The sequence below is a fragment of the Chiloscyllium plagiosum genome, unplaced genomic scaffold (genome assembly GCF_037043375.1).
Source record: "Chiloscyllium plagiosum isolate Xiang-an unplaced genomic scaffold, Cpla_swu_hap1 HiC_scaffold_29, whole genome shotgun sequence".
In the NCBI taxonomy this organism is placed as follows: Eukaryota; Metazoa; Chordata; class Chondrichthyes; order Orectolobiformes; family Hemiscylliidae; genus Chiloscyllium; species Chiloscyllium plagiosum.
The window spans coordinates 82508035-82523644 of NW_028270167.1; the positions used below are offsets into that span (position 1 = coordinate 82508035).

At 40.4% G+C, this 15610-nt stretch overlaps 1 protein-coding gene across 1 annotated transcript; it reads right to left on the reverse strand.

Moving 5' to 3' along the window:
• Nucleotides 1-7951: 7951 nt before the first annotated feature.
• LOC148142407 (putative G protein-coupled receptor 139) lies at nucleotides 7952-10536 on the reverse strand. The gene is made up of 2 exons (XM_087976574.1): nucleotides 10476-10536; nucleotides 7952-8853 (listed from the first exon to the last, which is right to left on the reverse strand). The coding sequence occupies exons 1-2, from the start codon at nucleotides 10528-10530 to the stop codon at nucleotides 7952-7954; spliced, it is 957 nt and encodes a 318-aa protein (XP_087832700.1). The 5' UTR covers nucleotides 10531-10536.
• Between the last annotated feature and the right edge of the window lie 5074 nt (nucleotides 10537-15610).

Below are 15610 nucleotides of genomic sequence, written 5' to 3' on the forward strand. Positions count from 1 at the left end.
ATGCAACATTAACAAAACTTCTGTCCGCCGGAAACACACCCGTCTTCAAGGATTCTGCAAAGGCATTAGTTGAAGGCCCAAGTATTTCCTCTCTGGTTTCCCTCGGCATCCCATGCTGACTTGGAGACTTTTGAAAATAGGCAACACTTCCTCCCTACTTATATCATCTTGAATATGAGTAATCAACCATCAATTCCGAACTCAACAGATGTCATGTCCCTCTCGTTTGTGAAGAGCGACTCAAAGTATTTATTAAGTGTCGCACCCTTTTTCTCTCACTCCACACTTATCTTCCCTCCTTTGTCGTTGAGAGGTCAACCCCTTTCTCTATTATTTTCCATTACTCTCTATTACTCTCTTCGTTCCCATGTACGAATAAAAAACTTAATGATTTCCCTTAATTCTGTTTACTAAAGAAATTTCATAACTCATTACTGATCCTTCAACTGATCTTTTCTGATTGGTCCTATTTTCCCAATATTCTTCGAAATCTGCATGTGTCGCCTTAACCATATGAATGCTTCCTTTTTCCTGTTAGATGGTCTCACAATTTCAACTGCTATTCATCGTTCGCTAATGTCGCCTTTTGTATCCCTAATTTTCGCTGGGGCATGTCTTTCCCGCGCTCCAACATCTCTTTAAAAGCCACCCCACATATGAAATGCGGATTTAACTTCAAAGAGCTGCTTCAAATCCAAATGCTCAAGCTCCTGCTGAATCATTTAGATATTTGGCCTTCCCCCAATTTAGCATTCTTCATTTCTGACCATTGCTGTCTGTTTCGATGAGAATTCTGATACTTAGGGAATTGTGATTACTATTGCCAAAGTATTCAGCTACTGAATCTTCAACAGCCTGCCGTGTTCATTCCACAAAATCGGGTGCATAATGTCCCCTTCACGAGTATGACGTCGTATACACGGCTCTATCAAGCCCTCCTGGATGCTCCTTACAAATTCTGCTTCATTGAGATCTCGACCACTATATGAATCCCAGTTAATTTTGGGAAAAGTATGAAAGTCCCATCACCATCACTCTATTGCCCCTGCATCTTTCCATTATCTGTCAACATTTGTGTTCCCACATTTCATGCTCGCTGTTACGAGGCATATGCAACCCTAACATTCTGTCTTCACCATTCCTATTTCGGGGCTCTACCCAAAATCCCTCACTGCTCTAGTCATCCACAATGCTGTCCTTCAGCACAGCTGTGATATTTTCTCGAACCAGTAATGCAACTCGCCAAATCCTTTATCCCACCTCTGTCTCTCTGCATGGAAATCTGTGCCTTTAGTCGCAGGAGATAGGCGAAGATCTCAATCCATACTTTCCTTCTGTATTCACTAGTGAGGTGCTTTTTGTCGTTTGTGAGGATAGTGGAAAATAGACCGATAAGCTACAACAGGTTCAGACCGACGAGAATCGAGAGTGCAGTGCTGGAAAATCACAGCAGGTCAGTCGGTATCAGAGGAGCAGGAGAATCGACACTTAGGGTATGATCCCTTCATCATGAATGATGCTCGTGCACTGAGTGGAGCTGCGAGATAAATGGATGGGGTAACACTGGAAGGATGGTAGCTCAATAGATGAGTGAAGGTGGGGAGAATGCGATGGACAGGCAACGATCGTGCAGTGGATAGATGGGAAGGACAAGGACAGGCCGCGTGGGTGTGACCCAATTGTAGGCTTGAACCCGGATAAGTTAGGGGAGGGGAAATGAGCAAACTGGTGAGATTCTTAATTCCGTGTGATTTCAGGGTCCCAAAGTTGAAGATGATGTGTTCTCCTCCTGGCGCTGAGAGTGAAGGATTAGGCGATGGAGGTGCTCCCAGGCCTCCATGTCCTGGGTCGAGTGGGAGGGAGAGTTGAAGTGTTCACCCTGGAAGTCAGGGGACAAAAGTGGCACGTCCCACTGTTGCTGACCGCTCTGTCGTGCTGTGTTTAAATTCTATGCTTTTTGAGAAGTAGTTTTGAGTCCAAACACTACAACACTAGTTGATGTAATATGTTACTTAACTTTCTTGACTCTAATCTCCAGCATTTACAGTCCTCATTTTCGCTACACTGATGTCCAACATCGGCAGTCTCAGTTTCGAGACTCTGATCTCCACCAATTTGCAATCATGACTTTCTCCTACACAATTCTTTTACGTTTGCTTTAGCACCGGAAAGGGGTTAGTAGATACGCAGGACAAGAGTTACAGCGAGAGGAAAGGTAATTATGGGTGTGACATCGAATGCACAGACTGGATAAGGCAACTTCTGGGATGGGCATAATTGAAATGTGTGGGTTGTTCATGGAACAGCTTCTGCGTGCCCTTGATAATTATGTACATGTCAGGCAGGGAGGAGGTGATCGACTGATGGAGACGTGTTTTATGAAATAAGTTGAATCTCTTGTCAAAAGGATGAATGGAGCTGACGTAAAGAGGACATGTGAAGGCTCACTGAGTGCAGTTGAGAATTACATGTTCGCCAACAAAGACGTAAAGAGAGAGCTAGGAAGGGCCAGAAGGGTCCATGGAAAGTCTTTGATAAGTAGGAGCAAAGAAAAAACCTAAAGTATGTCAGAACTAAGAGAATGACAAGAGAAAATTTAGGGTTAGTCAAGGACAGTAGTGGGAAGTTGTGCGTGGAGTATGCGGAAGTAGAAAAGACACTGACTGAATGTGCATCGTCAGTTTTGCCACTGGAAAAATCTTATGTTGTGGAGGAGAATATTGAGATTTAGGCTATTATACAAGACGGGATTGAGCTTGACAAGGAGGTGATGTCAGCAATTGTGGAACGTGTAAGGATAGATACATCCGCTGAGCTGGATGGGATTTAACCTGCTACTCTATGGGCAGCTAGGGTGGAGATTACGGAAAGTTTGGTGTTGCTTTTTATTCCGTCATTGTCTAGAGGAGTAATACCAGAAGACTGGAGAGAGGAAATGCTGTCACCTTGTTCAATAAGGTGAAATGAGACAACCCAGTTAACTTTTGACCAGCGACCCTTACTTCAGTTGTGGCTGAAGTGTTGAAAAGGATTGTAAGAAACAAGACTTATAATAATCTCTAAACAGGTAATTGGATTGCGGACAGTCAACAATGTTTTGTGAAAGTTAGGTCGTTTCTCCAAATCTTCTTCAGTTCTTTCAGAAGTTGATTAAAGCAGTTGTTGTGGTGCATTTGGATTTTCGTAAACACTTCGCTAAGGCTCCCAGGGAACTCTATTGCAGAAAGTACGGTGGCGTGGGACTGAGGGTTATGTAGCGGTTTGGATCAGTGATTGGTTGACAGAAGACAGAGGGTGGTGGTTGATGGGAAACGTTCATCGTGGAGATCAGTTACTGGTGGCGTACCACAAGGCTCTGTTTTGCGGCCACTGACGTTTGACATTCTTATAAAAGATCTGGATGAGGGCATGAAAGGATGGACGAGTAAATTTGTGGATGACATTAAGGTCCGTTGAGTTGTGGATAGTGCTGAAGGATATAATAGAGTTACAGAAACACATAGATAAGCTGCAGATTTGGGCAAAGAATGCAGATGCAGTTTAATGCGGAAAATTGCGAGGTGATTCACTTCAGAAGGAGTTACAGGAAGACAGGGACCTCTGCTTATAGTAAGTTTCAGGGTCGTGTGGTTGAGCAGTGATGTTTAGGTGTCCATGTACGTAGATACCTGAAAGTTGCCATGCAGCGTGATAGGTATATTACGAAGGCATAAGATTTGTAACTTTAATTGGTCGATAGATTGAGTATTGAACCATAAGGTCATGTTTCAGCTATACAAAGCTCTGATGCTGTCGTACGTAAATGTTGCGTCCAGTTCTGCTCACTGCATTATAGGATGGACGTGGAAACATTGAAAAGTGTGCCGAGGAAATTTACCAGGTAAGGTCTTATGAGCAAAGTCTACGGGATTAGAGGCTGTTTTCGTTACAGAGAAGAAGTTTAAAGGTGACTTAATAGAGACATACCAGATGATCAGAGCATTAGATAAGGTAGACAGTAGATAGCCATTTTTCCTCGGTTGGTGATGTCTAGCACGAAGGGACAAAGCTTAAAAATGAGAGGGACAGAGGCATGATAGATGTCAGAGGTATTTTCTTTACGCAGAGATTTAACTGAATGCAACACTCTGCCTGTAACAGCAAGAGAATCATTAAATTTACGAGCATTTAAATGATGATTGGATAAACACAGGATGATAAGAAAATAGTGTCGATTCGATGAGCTTCGCATTTGTATCTCAGGTCGGCGGAACATCGAGTGCCGAAGGGCGTTATGACGTTCTATGTTTTGCCTTTTATGATTCATTTGTGAACGACCACTTTTGTTCCCAAAACCACAGCAGTTTTACTTCACTGAGTTTGATGCGAATCCCTCTGAAAATTTCCCTTTCCTTTACTTATCCAATGTGAGTAAACTTTATAAATGTACCTGGACTCACTCCTTCCTCTAGTAGGTCAGTCCACGTCCATGTGTTTGTGAAATAAAATTGCCTCTGTTTTCATTAAAAATTACTCCTTGGAATTTTTAGGTCATCCACACGTAGGAAAATGTTTTTGTTATTCACCTGGTCTTTGCCAAGAATCCTATCACAATTCTCCACGGGTGGTCTCCCTCGCACTTTGCATTCTAATTATACAACCAGTTTCGTATAAGAATCAATATTCGTTTCGCCTTACTGATTGCTTGCTTTACACGTGTTAGTTTTCATTGTTTCATGCGCGAGTGACCCGACGTCCAGATGTGTTGCAAATTCCTGCAGTATTTCCACAATTAAATCATCATGATTTTGCTCCTTTTATTTTTCCACCATGGACAACATTTTTTCAAAGTATAGTCCCTTTGTCAACTTTATGCAATTTACATAACCAATCGAAATCACTGTGCAAACTTTATTACCTTGCAACTTAATTTTACAACTATTTTTTTCAATCTGAAAATTTGACTACGGTGCATTTACTTAATTCTTCCAATTGATTAATACATATTGCAAATAGTTTAGATCACGGAACCGTGTGGAATTCCACTGACTAAACGTTGACAATCCGAAAAAGAATACCTCTTGTTCAGTTCCGGTTTCCCGCATGTCAATGAATTGTCCAACCAGACTGAGATAATTCCTTCAACATTTCCAAACCTGATTTTAAGAATTCACCATGTGAGAACATTCTTTTAATCTGCTGTCACCCGTAATACTGCACGTCATTGCTTTCAAAGATTTGTTCAATTGCTTCTTCAGAGTTTCTGTTGACTCGTACATTATTTCAGATCCAAGATTTCCCTGTGCAAAACACTGACAACGTGAAATTCCGCCTTATTCAAATGTGATTACGTATCAATATTTATTTACATCTTTGCCCCATGAATTTTCTTCCTAAAACTGTCACAAGATGCATTATGTGGAGCGTAGGAACTTGACAGGTGATGTTATTAAGGCTTATAAAATAATGATATGCATAGATAATGTGATTATCAACAGTTTTTATATTCCCTCAGGCGGGGCAATTCGAAAGTAATCCGATTTTTTTAATGGAGAGGAGAAAGAATTAAAACTGAAACAAAGCCTTTTTTGCAGAGAGTAGTTAGTATGTGGATTGAACTTTCAGATGAAGTGATGGATATGGTAGAGTTACAATGTTTAAAGTATTTTAGAGAAGGACACCAATAACAAACGTGTGGAGGGGTGAGGGCCAACCACAGTCAGTGGCATCTAACTGAGATTGGAATTATGGTTGGGCATGGAAGGGCTGGATCAAACATTCTGTGTCTGTGCAGTATGACTCGATGATTCGATAATCATTTCAGGTTTCGTGAACAATCTCTACATTTTTTGCACTCCTCTCACAGTTCTGAATATTTCAGTTCGATCTCTCCTGTGACCCTTCTATTTTTCAAGGAGACAACTTGAGATTTCCCCATCTATTGCAGAAGTTCGAATTGTATAAACCTTGCTTCATTTTCTGTAAACGCTTCTTAACCATGTCCAATACTTACTAATTCTTAATTCTGGATACCAGAAAGTGATACAGTAATGAAGTATTGAGGAAATTCTGATGTAGGTACAGAATGATATGGATTACATTGGCACGTGTGATTCTGATCAAATAACTGGGGAAAGTAGGAAGTAATGTTTCTTTATCAATGCTCATGTCCTGAAATTCCTGCCAAGTTGATCTGATAATCAAGATAATCTGGGCATGGAGTGCTCAGTTATATTTCTTTCTTCAAATGCAAAACAATCATGGGAGGCAATCTCATCTGCATCACTGATTATTTCGCTTTAATGAGCAACTGCATGAGAGAAACTGAGGAGTAGGTGATTGAATTCAAGTTACTTCATTTGATTGATCCAAGATTTCACATTCTCGAATTTGAATTCCATGATCCTCCTGTAGAACTGTCTATTGTTTAAAGTCACAAACTGATTATGCAATTTTAGAGATGCTTGTGTGGGACTGGATTGTACAAAGTTAAAGATCACATGACATCAGGTTTTTTGTTCAACGTGTCTCTTTGGAAGTACAAAGGAAGCGCTGCTCCTTCGTCATGTAGCTTTGTTGAGAAGCATTCAAAGTGCTGTTTCTGTGTTTTGTGGATCTGTGACTCGCTGATACTTTTCGGAAGGAACTTCTTAGGTACCTGCGCTCACATGTCCACCAATTGTGAATATATTAAGCATTAAAGGACTCAAAAAATAACGGTGTCGAGTTAACTCAGGAACATTAAGGATCCGGCAAAGTTGAAAGAAATGTGATGTTGAAGGGATGAGTTATATCAAAGATAGAAGGTGGGTTGCATTGTCGGCGGAGATTAAAAAGACTAGGAAGGTTGGAGAAACTTAGGAGACGATTACATTGAATGGGAACATTGTTGTGTCCATGTAAGTTTTCATATGAAATGAGAATGGGCACTGTTTTAGAAGATGAAAAAAAGGAAGGTTGGTTGATTGCAATGTATGACACAGAGAGACTCGGGGTTACAGAGCCGTAAAATATGACAGTCAGCAAACTGAGTGTAGCGACTGGAGCATGCAACAAACAAACAGCGAGTGTTTTCGAGGCACAATGAGCTTTCAGAAATGTAGAGAGATACAGAGAAATCTATCGTGGTTTTACAGAAATGGAGGCGAAAGTGAGCTGGAAGAGATGAGATTGATTGGAAAGGATACAGGTTCTGAAAGAGTAAGACAGATAGTGAAGGATATTGACAGTCGATGAGACGACAGAATTTGTGGGCCACCACAAGGTCTAGAGATGATAACGAAGCCTGGAGAATCTGCAGATAGTGGCAATATTTTATCTGGTGATAGAGTCTGTGCGTGTCTTTTGATGTTGCAATGTCCCTGAAAGCCATTTTTTGCAGGAATTTCTCATTGTTACTGCGACATATATTGTTAAGAGATGGGCACGGCTTAGAAACTGAAAGATTTGCATTACTTGAAGATGTTAAATGAAACAGGAAACTGTCGGGGATATTGGAGGGGAGGTTGTCAGTGCTGGAGGACATAAATGTGGATTCCATTTTCGAAACGTCAGCTATACAGAGATGGAGAGTTTTGCAAGATCTGAAATGTCGGATGAGGGCTGGCAATATTACACTTTTAAAAAATATTGCAAGACTTTGAGCGTTGCAAAGATTTGGTGTAGTAACAAAGGCTTTCAAGTCGACGATATCAGAGCACAGGGAGGAGAAAGTGTGAAACAGACTGAAGGTAAAAGAATTATATTCTTCAGTCCCCTGAGGCTGTTGCAAGCTGAGTGCAAAGGAAGGGCAACATATACGAAAAACCTCGACGGCGTTGCTGAGTGTTGAGGATAGACATATTGTTCACACTCAAGTGTATAAGTTTAGGATGTAGAAATCTCGTCACTCATACCTTTCCACCATTCAACTTTCTACGGTATTGCTGCACTACGAAGCACGTCGTAATTATGAACCACGTTTCCAGTAATTTCAATTGTGCTGTTTAGTGAGAAATTGAATTATTGTTGTATACAGATACTTCACTGCAATCTTGAGCTGTTCCCTGAACTTAGCCTGGGTCACTCCATAAATTACTGTATTTGTGCAGCAACTTAAATTTCTCAGCATCAATCCAATTTCTCCAAAGACATACGATGAACTGTTGTAATTCAAGGGATCAGTTCCTGTAATTCTGTAGCATATGAAATATATAACACGGTTTAGCCATAGAAGTACAAAGCTTCCCGAAATAGTAAACAGTAAAATTGCTGATTTCTTTCGGCTTTCCATTTCGATGTCTCTTCCCTTGCTGTGACCCTTCAAACACTTGCGCACTCGACTAGACATTAAAATGTATCGGACTGTCAGAGCGTTAAGCAGGAGAATTAAAGTGAACGGGAGCAATGGCGTTAAAACTGTATCGAGCCAGTCAAATCCCAACCATGCAGGATCAGAGTAATAGCTTGGTTTCGTGTGACAATACCATGGTACGTTGTCAATGATCATTCCAGGTTCATATGCAAAGTAGAATGGAACGTTTTTGGAACAAAGCAGAAGGCTGGTTGTCGCTAAAACCAAGCCTGCAGTTTTGCTGGTGCAATATTTTGTTTTCAGATTCTGGCAACAAATGAGGACAAATCGATCAAACGTAAAAGTCACGGTATACCAGACGGAACAATCGGCAGTTGCAAGAGCCAAGAAATAGGTCACACTGCACACTGGAGTGATGTCGAGAAAACATAATGGGAAATAATAATACCTGAATTGCCTCAGCACTACTTCTGCAATGATGACCATTAGATCAGCTGCTGCCATGGCTACCAAGTAGCGAGTGGTGCAGGCTGAGAGGCCGCACCTTCCCCGGGATAGGATAGCAATTGCCACCAGGTTTACTGCAAAAAAAAAAATGAATTGGTATTGAAATGGTCTGTTTCTAAACTGTATGCATTCAATTCATACATTGCATGGAGATTTTGCCGAAAGAGGCAGTGAAGAAATGTGAGGGGATTTCTACTGATAGGCGAGAAGGAGATAGATACTCTGTGCATGCAGGTCTGAATTCATATTCTTAAATTGTAAAACCGAATATTGAGTAGTCAAGGCTGTAATATAGATAGATGGAAGATGAGGGAGGAGGTTGATAGGCAAGCACTGCAACTTATGTGGGAAAAATCCACTTTGGGGCGCTGGATTGGTCTGAGGGTGTGAAGTCATGCTAGGTTAGGAGAAGTAGCACACACTCTCCTTCGATTAGTTCTGAGACAGTGTTACTGAATAAGAAACATTAACTGTGATTTGTCTGTACAGATTCTGCAAGACGAGCCGTGTTTTCTGACGTTTTATGTTTTGCGTGGTTTTGTTGCATCTACTTCATGTTGATTTCTCATGTCCACAACATTATGTCTGCTTTTCAATGGCTTTTTTCTTTTGGCAGCACAGTGGGCTATTTTCAAATGTTTAAATATATTTGCTCGTGGTCTCTTGGCTAATGGCAAGAAAATGGAATTAGAGGAGTGAGAATGTTGTTTTTGGGTGGCACTGATATGATGGGACAAATAACCTTTTTATATGCGCTAGGTCTCTGTGACTATACGTCTGATTCTCGGCTCACGTATAAACCATTTTATTCCCGCTCCTCTTATCAGTAATGCTTCTCTTTCTCTCTTTTTTCACTTTTCTATTTAATTCTTTCAATTTCCCAAACCTGCACCAAGTAATCAGCATAAATCCAATTTCCACGTTGATTTACTTGCTTAAACATGATTAACCTTAATACAGATGCAGCCAGACCTGTTCAGTGTGTCCATGAGATTATTTTATGTTGGTGTTGCTGGTGTCCTTTTGTTTTGACATCAAATTTCCATTGGGCATCGCTCCTCTTTGTGCTCTAGGTTATTGCACGTTGATTTATGAAGGGATAAGCTTAGCTGAGCAGAAATCTAAACGGACGAACAGAGAGTAGACCATTCTGCAAAATGATCCACCATTCATAACATGAAACAGAATTAACCAATTGGTGAGATTATAAATACCCGAAATCGGAAAGTGTAGACATTTTCTACGAATTACTCGACCGCTCTGATCTGCAAATACATGTCGAACTATTGATCACCCAATGGAATGAATACTCAGAAGCCAATCAAGTCTTCTGAATTACAGAAATTGCATTTGAACTTAAAATTTTAAATAATAATTCATAACAGGAGAAACATGTCAAATACCGTGGTGAAAGAGTGAAATCTGCATGGAGATCCCTCACACGTAAGTAATGAACATCACCAAAATCTCTAAAGACCTTACGCCATTGCATTCAAAGATCACAAGTGGTTGCTTCAGCCTAATAATACCACACTTCAGTCAAGGGGAGAACTTGAGAATAAGGACCAACATGGCAAGTTTCATGGAACTGAACATTCGCTGTTGGCATGAATGTGTACTGTAAACCAATTGTACAACTAACTGGGAGAAAAGAACCCTCAGATCTATAACATTGGAAAAGTTTACAATCACTTACTTGGAACACCAATGGTAGCCAATATGGTGTAGTATATTTTTCTTATGTTGTCCATTGACTGATGCACTTTCTGAGTGAAGTCGCCTGCACCCTCGTGACAATCTCTCTGTATTGAACTGACGGAAAAATATGCTGGAGTCCGCAAATCATTACTATCAAGTTTAGGAAGAGGAAGCATATCCAAAGCAAAACAGTAATTCCCTTTCCCACCTAATGCAATTTCAGAACTGCTCGGTATTTCCAATGCTTTCTGGTTTGAATTGCGTCCTCCAACACTCTGAAGAATGACAGTCACGAGCATTTAATTAGCAGACAAGCATGACCGCTGGGACACTTGGTGTCTCAAAAGATTCCAAATGTTATTTTTATAACTATTATTGTTATACTGAACAATGTAAGCAAACCTATGACGAAAGTACAGTGAAATCCCTTTTTCTATAACGTTTGCAAAGTTTGAGAAATTCAATTGAGAAGCATATATTTAGATGGACACTTGGAATGCAAAGATGTGCAAGGCTGCAGAGTTGGTTTGGTGTATGTTTTCCCATCCTGACATTGTGGATCATGAGGCCTTTTTGGCTGTTGTATGGATTGTTTCGATTTTTTCATCTATATGTTTCCCATCAACTCTATTTTAGCTCTCTGGTGTTGAATGCAAGCAATCTTATTGAACATGGCCACACCCACTTCATGGTGTACATTTCTGCACCCCCACGCAATGCCCATTTTCTACAGGGTAATTTCTGAGATAGGCACTTTACTTTTCATTCTACATTTATTGCATATATATTCACAACCCTGGCTTGTTTGATTTGTTATTATAAACAAAATGTTAACTCGTTGAACCTTCAACCTTCAGATGAAAACATATAAAGCACTGAGCATTGGCGAATAAAAGTTCTGATTGTTTCGTTTTAATAATGCATTTTCTAAGATGTCTCCTCCCAACTGTAATGATTCACTGAACATGTCCATCAAGTCAATCTCTAGATAGCACACAGAGTCACTAATGTCTGTGGTCGAACTTAAAAGGGTAGACAATAGTAATGGTCTTCAGCCCCACAATGTTGTGGCCAGCTTTAATCCTCGTCTGAGTTTAGACTAAATTAGTATGTTTCATTGTACTATCTTCTATGTACCTATCCAAGAGTTGCTTAAATGCCCTAAATGTATCTAATCCTACTACCACTGCTGACAGTGCATTCCACGCAGCCACCACTCTCTGTGAAACAAAAAGTTGACCTCCGACATCTCCCATAAATCTTCCTCCAATCACCTTAAATTTATATCCCCTTTCAGTAGATATTTCCACCATAGTCAGGTCTCTGTCTATCCCCTCTGTCAATGTGTCTCATCATCTTGTATACCTCTATGAAGACATTACATATCCTTCTTCATTCCAATGAAAACAGCCCTAGATCCTTTAACTTTCTCCAGAAGACCTGTCCTCCAGTCCCAGAACAAACTCGTAAAACTTCTCTGCACTTTCTTACTCAAGTTTCCACATTTTACCTGTATTAAGGCGGACAGAATTGAAAACAATAGTCCAAGCATAGTCTCACCGGGGCGCCATAGAGCTGCAGCAATAACTTTCAGCTCTTCAACACAAGCCCACCGCTCATAAAAGCCAAAACATCATATGCCTTCTCAACAATAATGTTGACTTGAGTGGTAATTTAAGGCACCTGTGGGCTCAGGCCCTAAGATCCCTCTGCCCCTCCTCACCGCAAGCATTCTGTCTTTAATCCTGTCTTTGCATTCAAATTAGAACATCCAAAGTGAAACACTTCGCAATTTTTCAGGTTGAAAATCTTCTGCCTGTTATCAGCATTCTGCTAATGACCCGCTGCAACCGAGAGTAAAACTTCACACTGTACACAACTTCACACAACTCCACAAAACTTCGTGTCAACAGGAAATTTACTAACCCACCCTTCCACTTCCTTATCCAAATGTTTCCTAAAAATCACAAAGAGCAGAAGTTCCAGAATTTCTCTCTGCGGAACACCGCTGGTCACCGAGTCTTAGTCTGAACGTATTCCATCCACACCAACCTCTGCCATCTTTGGGCGAGCCAATCTGTATCCATGCTGCCTGACTTCACTGAAGCTCATGCCTCATTACTGTCTAAATAAGCATACCATGTGGAAACTTCGCAAATGACTTGCTAAAATTCATGTTCGCCACATCCACAGTTCCACCATAATCGATTTTTTTTACATTATCAAAGTATTCAGTCAGGCTTTTGAGGCATGACGTGCACCTCCCAAATTCAAACTGGCGATCTCGAACCAAATATGGTTTTCCAAGTAATCATAAATCCTCTCAAAATCGTCTCCAATACTTTGCCGAACAGAGAAGTTATTAACCAAAATGAATTATTTACCTTCATACACCCAGCTCGTGTATTCCTTCATTTGTTTGCTTTGTCTTACCTCCAAATTGCTTTGCAAATCGGGAAAAAGAAGTATGATAATGATTCTTAAAAGTTGCAGCTGTGAAAGTAATGCAAACACAGAATAGAATACTGACTCATCCCATGGCAGGTGCTGGAATTTTATAGTTTGTGAAAAATATTGCGAGTCTTTTAAAACTAATACGTGTTCAGAAAGTAGTAGAGACGCAGAAAATGATTAAACCCATGAAATTAAGACAGATCCAGAACAAATATATGCCAAAATCCAATGCAAAATCATGAACCTAACACAGACCCTGTAACTCGCACAGGTCTGGGACACATGAAAGCCCTGAAACGAATAATAAACGTTAAAGTGATGCTTGCATTGATTCTGATAAAGGCCCTGATTCTAACAGAATATTGAAGACCAACAGACCCAACTTGCCTGTGTCAACCATGCTGCCATTGTAATAAAATCTAGTCTTGAATCATATGATCAACATTCCCCTATTTCCTGCCTCTTCAGGTTTGTATCCAGTTCTCACTTAACTGTTGTTACCTCATTTGATTCTCTCAAGCACTCTGGTCGTGCATTTGAGGCAGCTAACATCTGCGTGAAAAATACACTACCTCACGCATCTCCTTTAGCATCTTCACCCTGGGCCTTTACCTCAAATCTATGACCCTTACCGTTTGATACTTCCATCCTGGGGAACGGTTTTGACTACCCATTCGATCAATGTCTTGCATAATATTACGTACTTCTCTCAGATTGGCCCTCAACTTCCAATGTTCTAGCGAAAACAATCTTGGATTGTCCCAAATCTCCTGAAATGTGATAGAGTTCAATCCTACAGAATCCCTGACACCACCTTAGTAAACTTTCCAAGGTCCATATCCTTCCTCGTACCGGGACCAGAAGCCCGCAAGACAAATGTAGCCGAATGCAAGTTTCATCCGGCTGCCAGCTTTCCAACATTTATACTCTATGCAACCGCCAATGAAGGCAAACATGTTTCCTTTACCACCTTGTCCAGTTACGTTACCACTCTGAAGTATTTACACTTCTGGAGCCCAACATCCTTCTGTATTTCAATACTTCTAATGGTCCTGTGTTTAATTTATGCACACTTCTTCGACTCCACCTCAAGATCCATCACTTAATATATTAACGGATTAACCACCATTTGACAGTGTTCCATCCAATATATCTATATTTCGCTCGAGCATTTGGTAGGGTTCGCCATTATGCAAAAATCCACCAATATTCTTATCTTTCTTCGATGATTAAGTTAATTTTGTTTTAATCATACAAACGTTCCATGGATCCTGTTTGACTTAACATTCTACACCGCCCAATCATGAGAAACAGCGTCACAAATTTTAGGAAAGTTTATGTGGATAATATCTGTAGCTGTACACTTACCAAACACTCGTGCCTCTTCCGCATAAGCTGAACCAAATGTTTAAGACACCAGCTTCCCTGCACAAAGCCATACTGACATAAGTTCCTTCTTTTCGAAGTGTAATTAAATGCAATCCCTGAATCTAATACAGAATGTAATTTTCATACGGACCGTGAAACGAATACAGCCCGGGATAAACTTATGCAGAGTCCAAAAATAATTGAAATCAATAAAACACTGACACTAAGACAGACCCTGAAACTGATAGAAATTTTTCAACTTGCATAAACCTTTACAGTGATCCAGATTCTGAAACCAGGGCCCAACACTAATTTAATAGAAACAAGTAAAATGATATAGGTCCTAACAAAAACACTGACCCTTGAAATGATACAGAATCCACACACACCCTGAAGCAAATTCAGATTTTGACTGTTATAAGCATAATGATTTCAATCTAGATTCGGAATTTCTGAGAATTGACAGTCAATTTTGGAAAATCTGGACACGAAATTCTGATTGAAATTTTAAAACGTGTGTAACTGGAGTTAGAGGTGAAAAGTATATATTTTGTAGCACTGTAGAATCACATTTGGGCTCATCGCTATGTCACAAATCACATCTATGACCATGTTTTCGCTGGCCCTGGAAGTAATTCCACACAAAGAAACGATCATACACTTAATTCATGGACACTCTGTGGAAATCATCGGACGTCAACACCAAAATATATCCAAAAAGATATGGTCTCACATGTTTGTCAAAATGGCAGTACCGAGGCCATCATGCGGAAGTCCACATGTCCAAAATTTTATTTCTAAGAGCGTACCTGTGGAAGATATTAAATGGAGCTGTTCCTCCAATTGAAAGTCGTTTCACGCCTGCAGTTCTGCTAACACCTTCAATGATATCAACAAATATAGACATAGGGATCTCTGAAATTGGCAGGACAAATCAACAAGTTATTTTATAAGGATGCGGGCCTTCATCAGTTGTGAAATAGGTTGGCAGAACATGACAGAGCTTCATAGAACAAGACGTGGTTGTACTAAAAAGGGTGTAATGCAGATTCAACAGGCTGTTACAGGGATGGGATGTTTCAGCCATGAAGAGAGGCTGCGTAATCTTAAGTTGTTCTCTTTAATTCTGAACATTTGAGGGGCTTAGTGACGGAAGTCCAAACGATTCCGAGGGAGATAGTCTTGATGGATAGAAAGCAAATGTTGTCATTTGTTGAAGGATCAAGTCAGGTTTAATAACCCAGGAGATTGTCAGAAGATTTGAAAACAAGAGATCTTACCACCCGTGTGCTGGACGTCTGGGATGCACTA

Bases quoted from the DNA above. Each gene is read 5' to 3' on its own strand.
- LOC148142407 (XM_087976574.1), bottom strand. From the start codon at position 10,530: ATGGACAACATAAGAAAAATATACTACACCATATTGGCTACCATTGGT. The intron at 8,854-10,475 runs GTAAGTGATTGT...TTTTTTTTGCAG, and splicing joins GGCTACCATTGGTGTTCCAA to TAAACCTGGTGGCAATTGCT.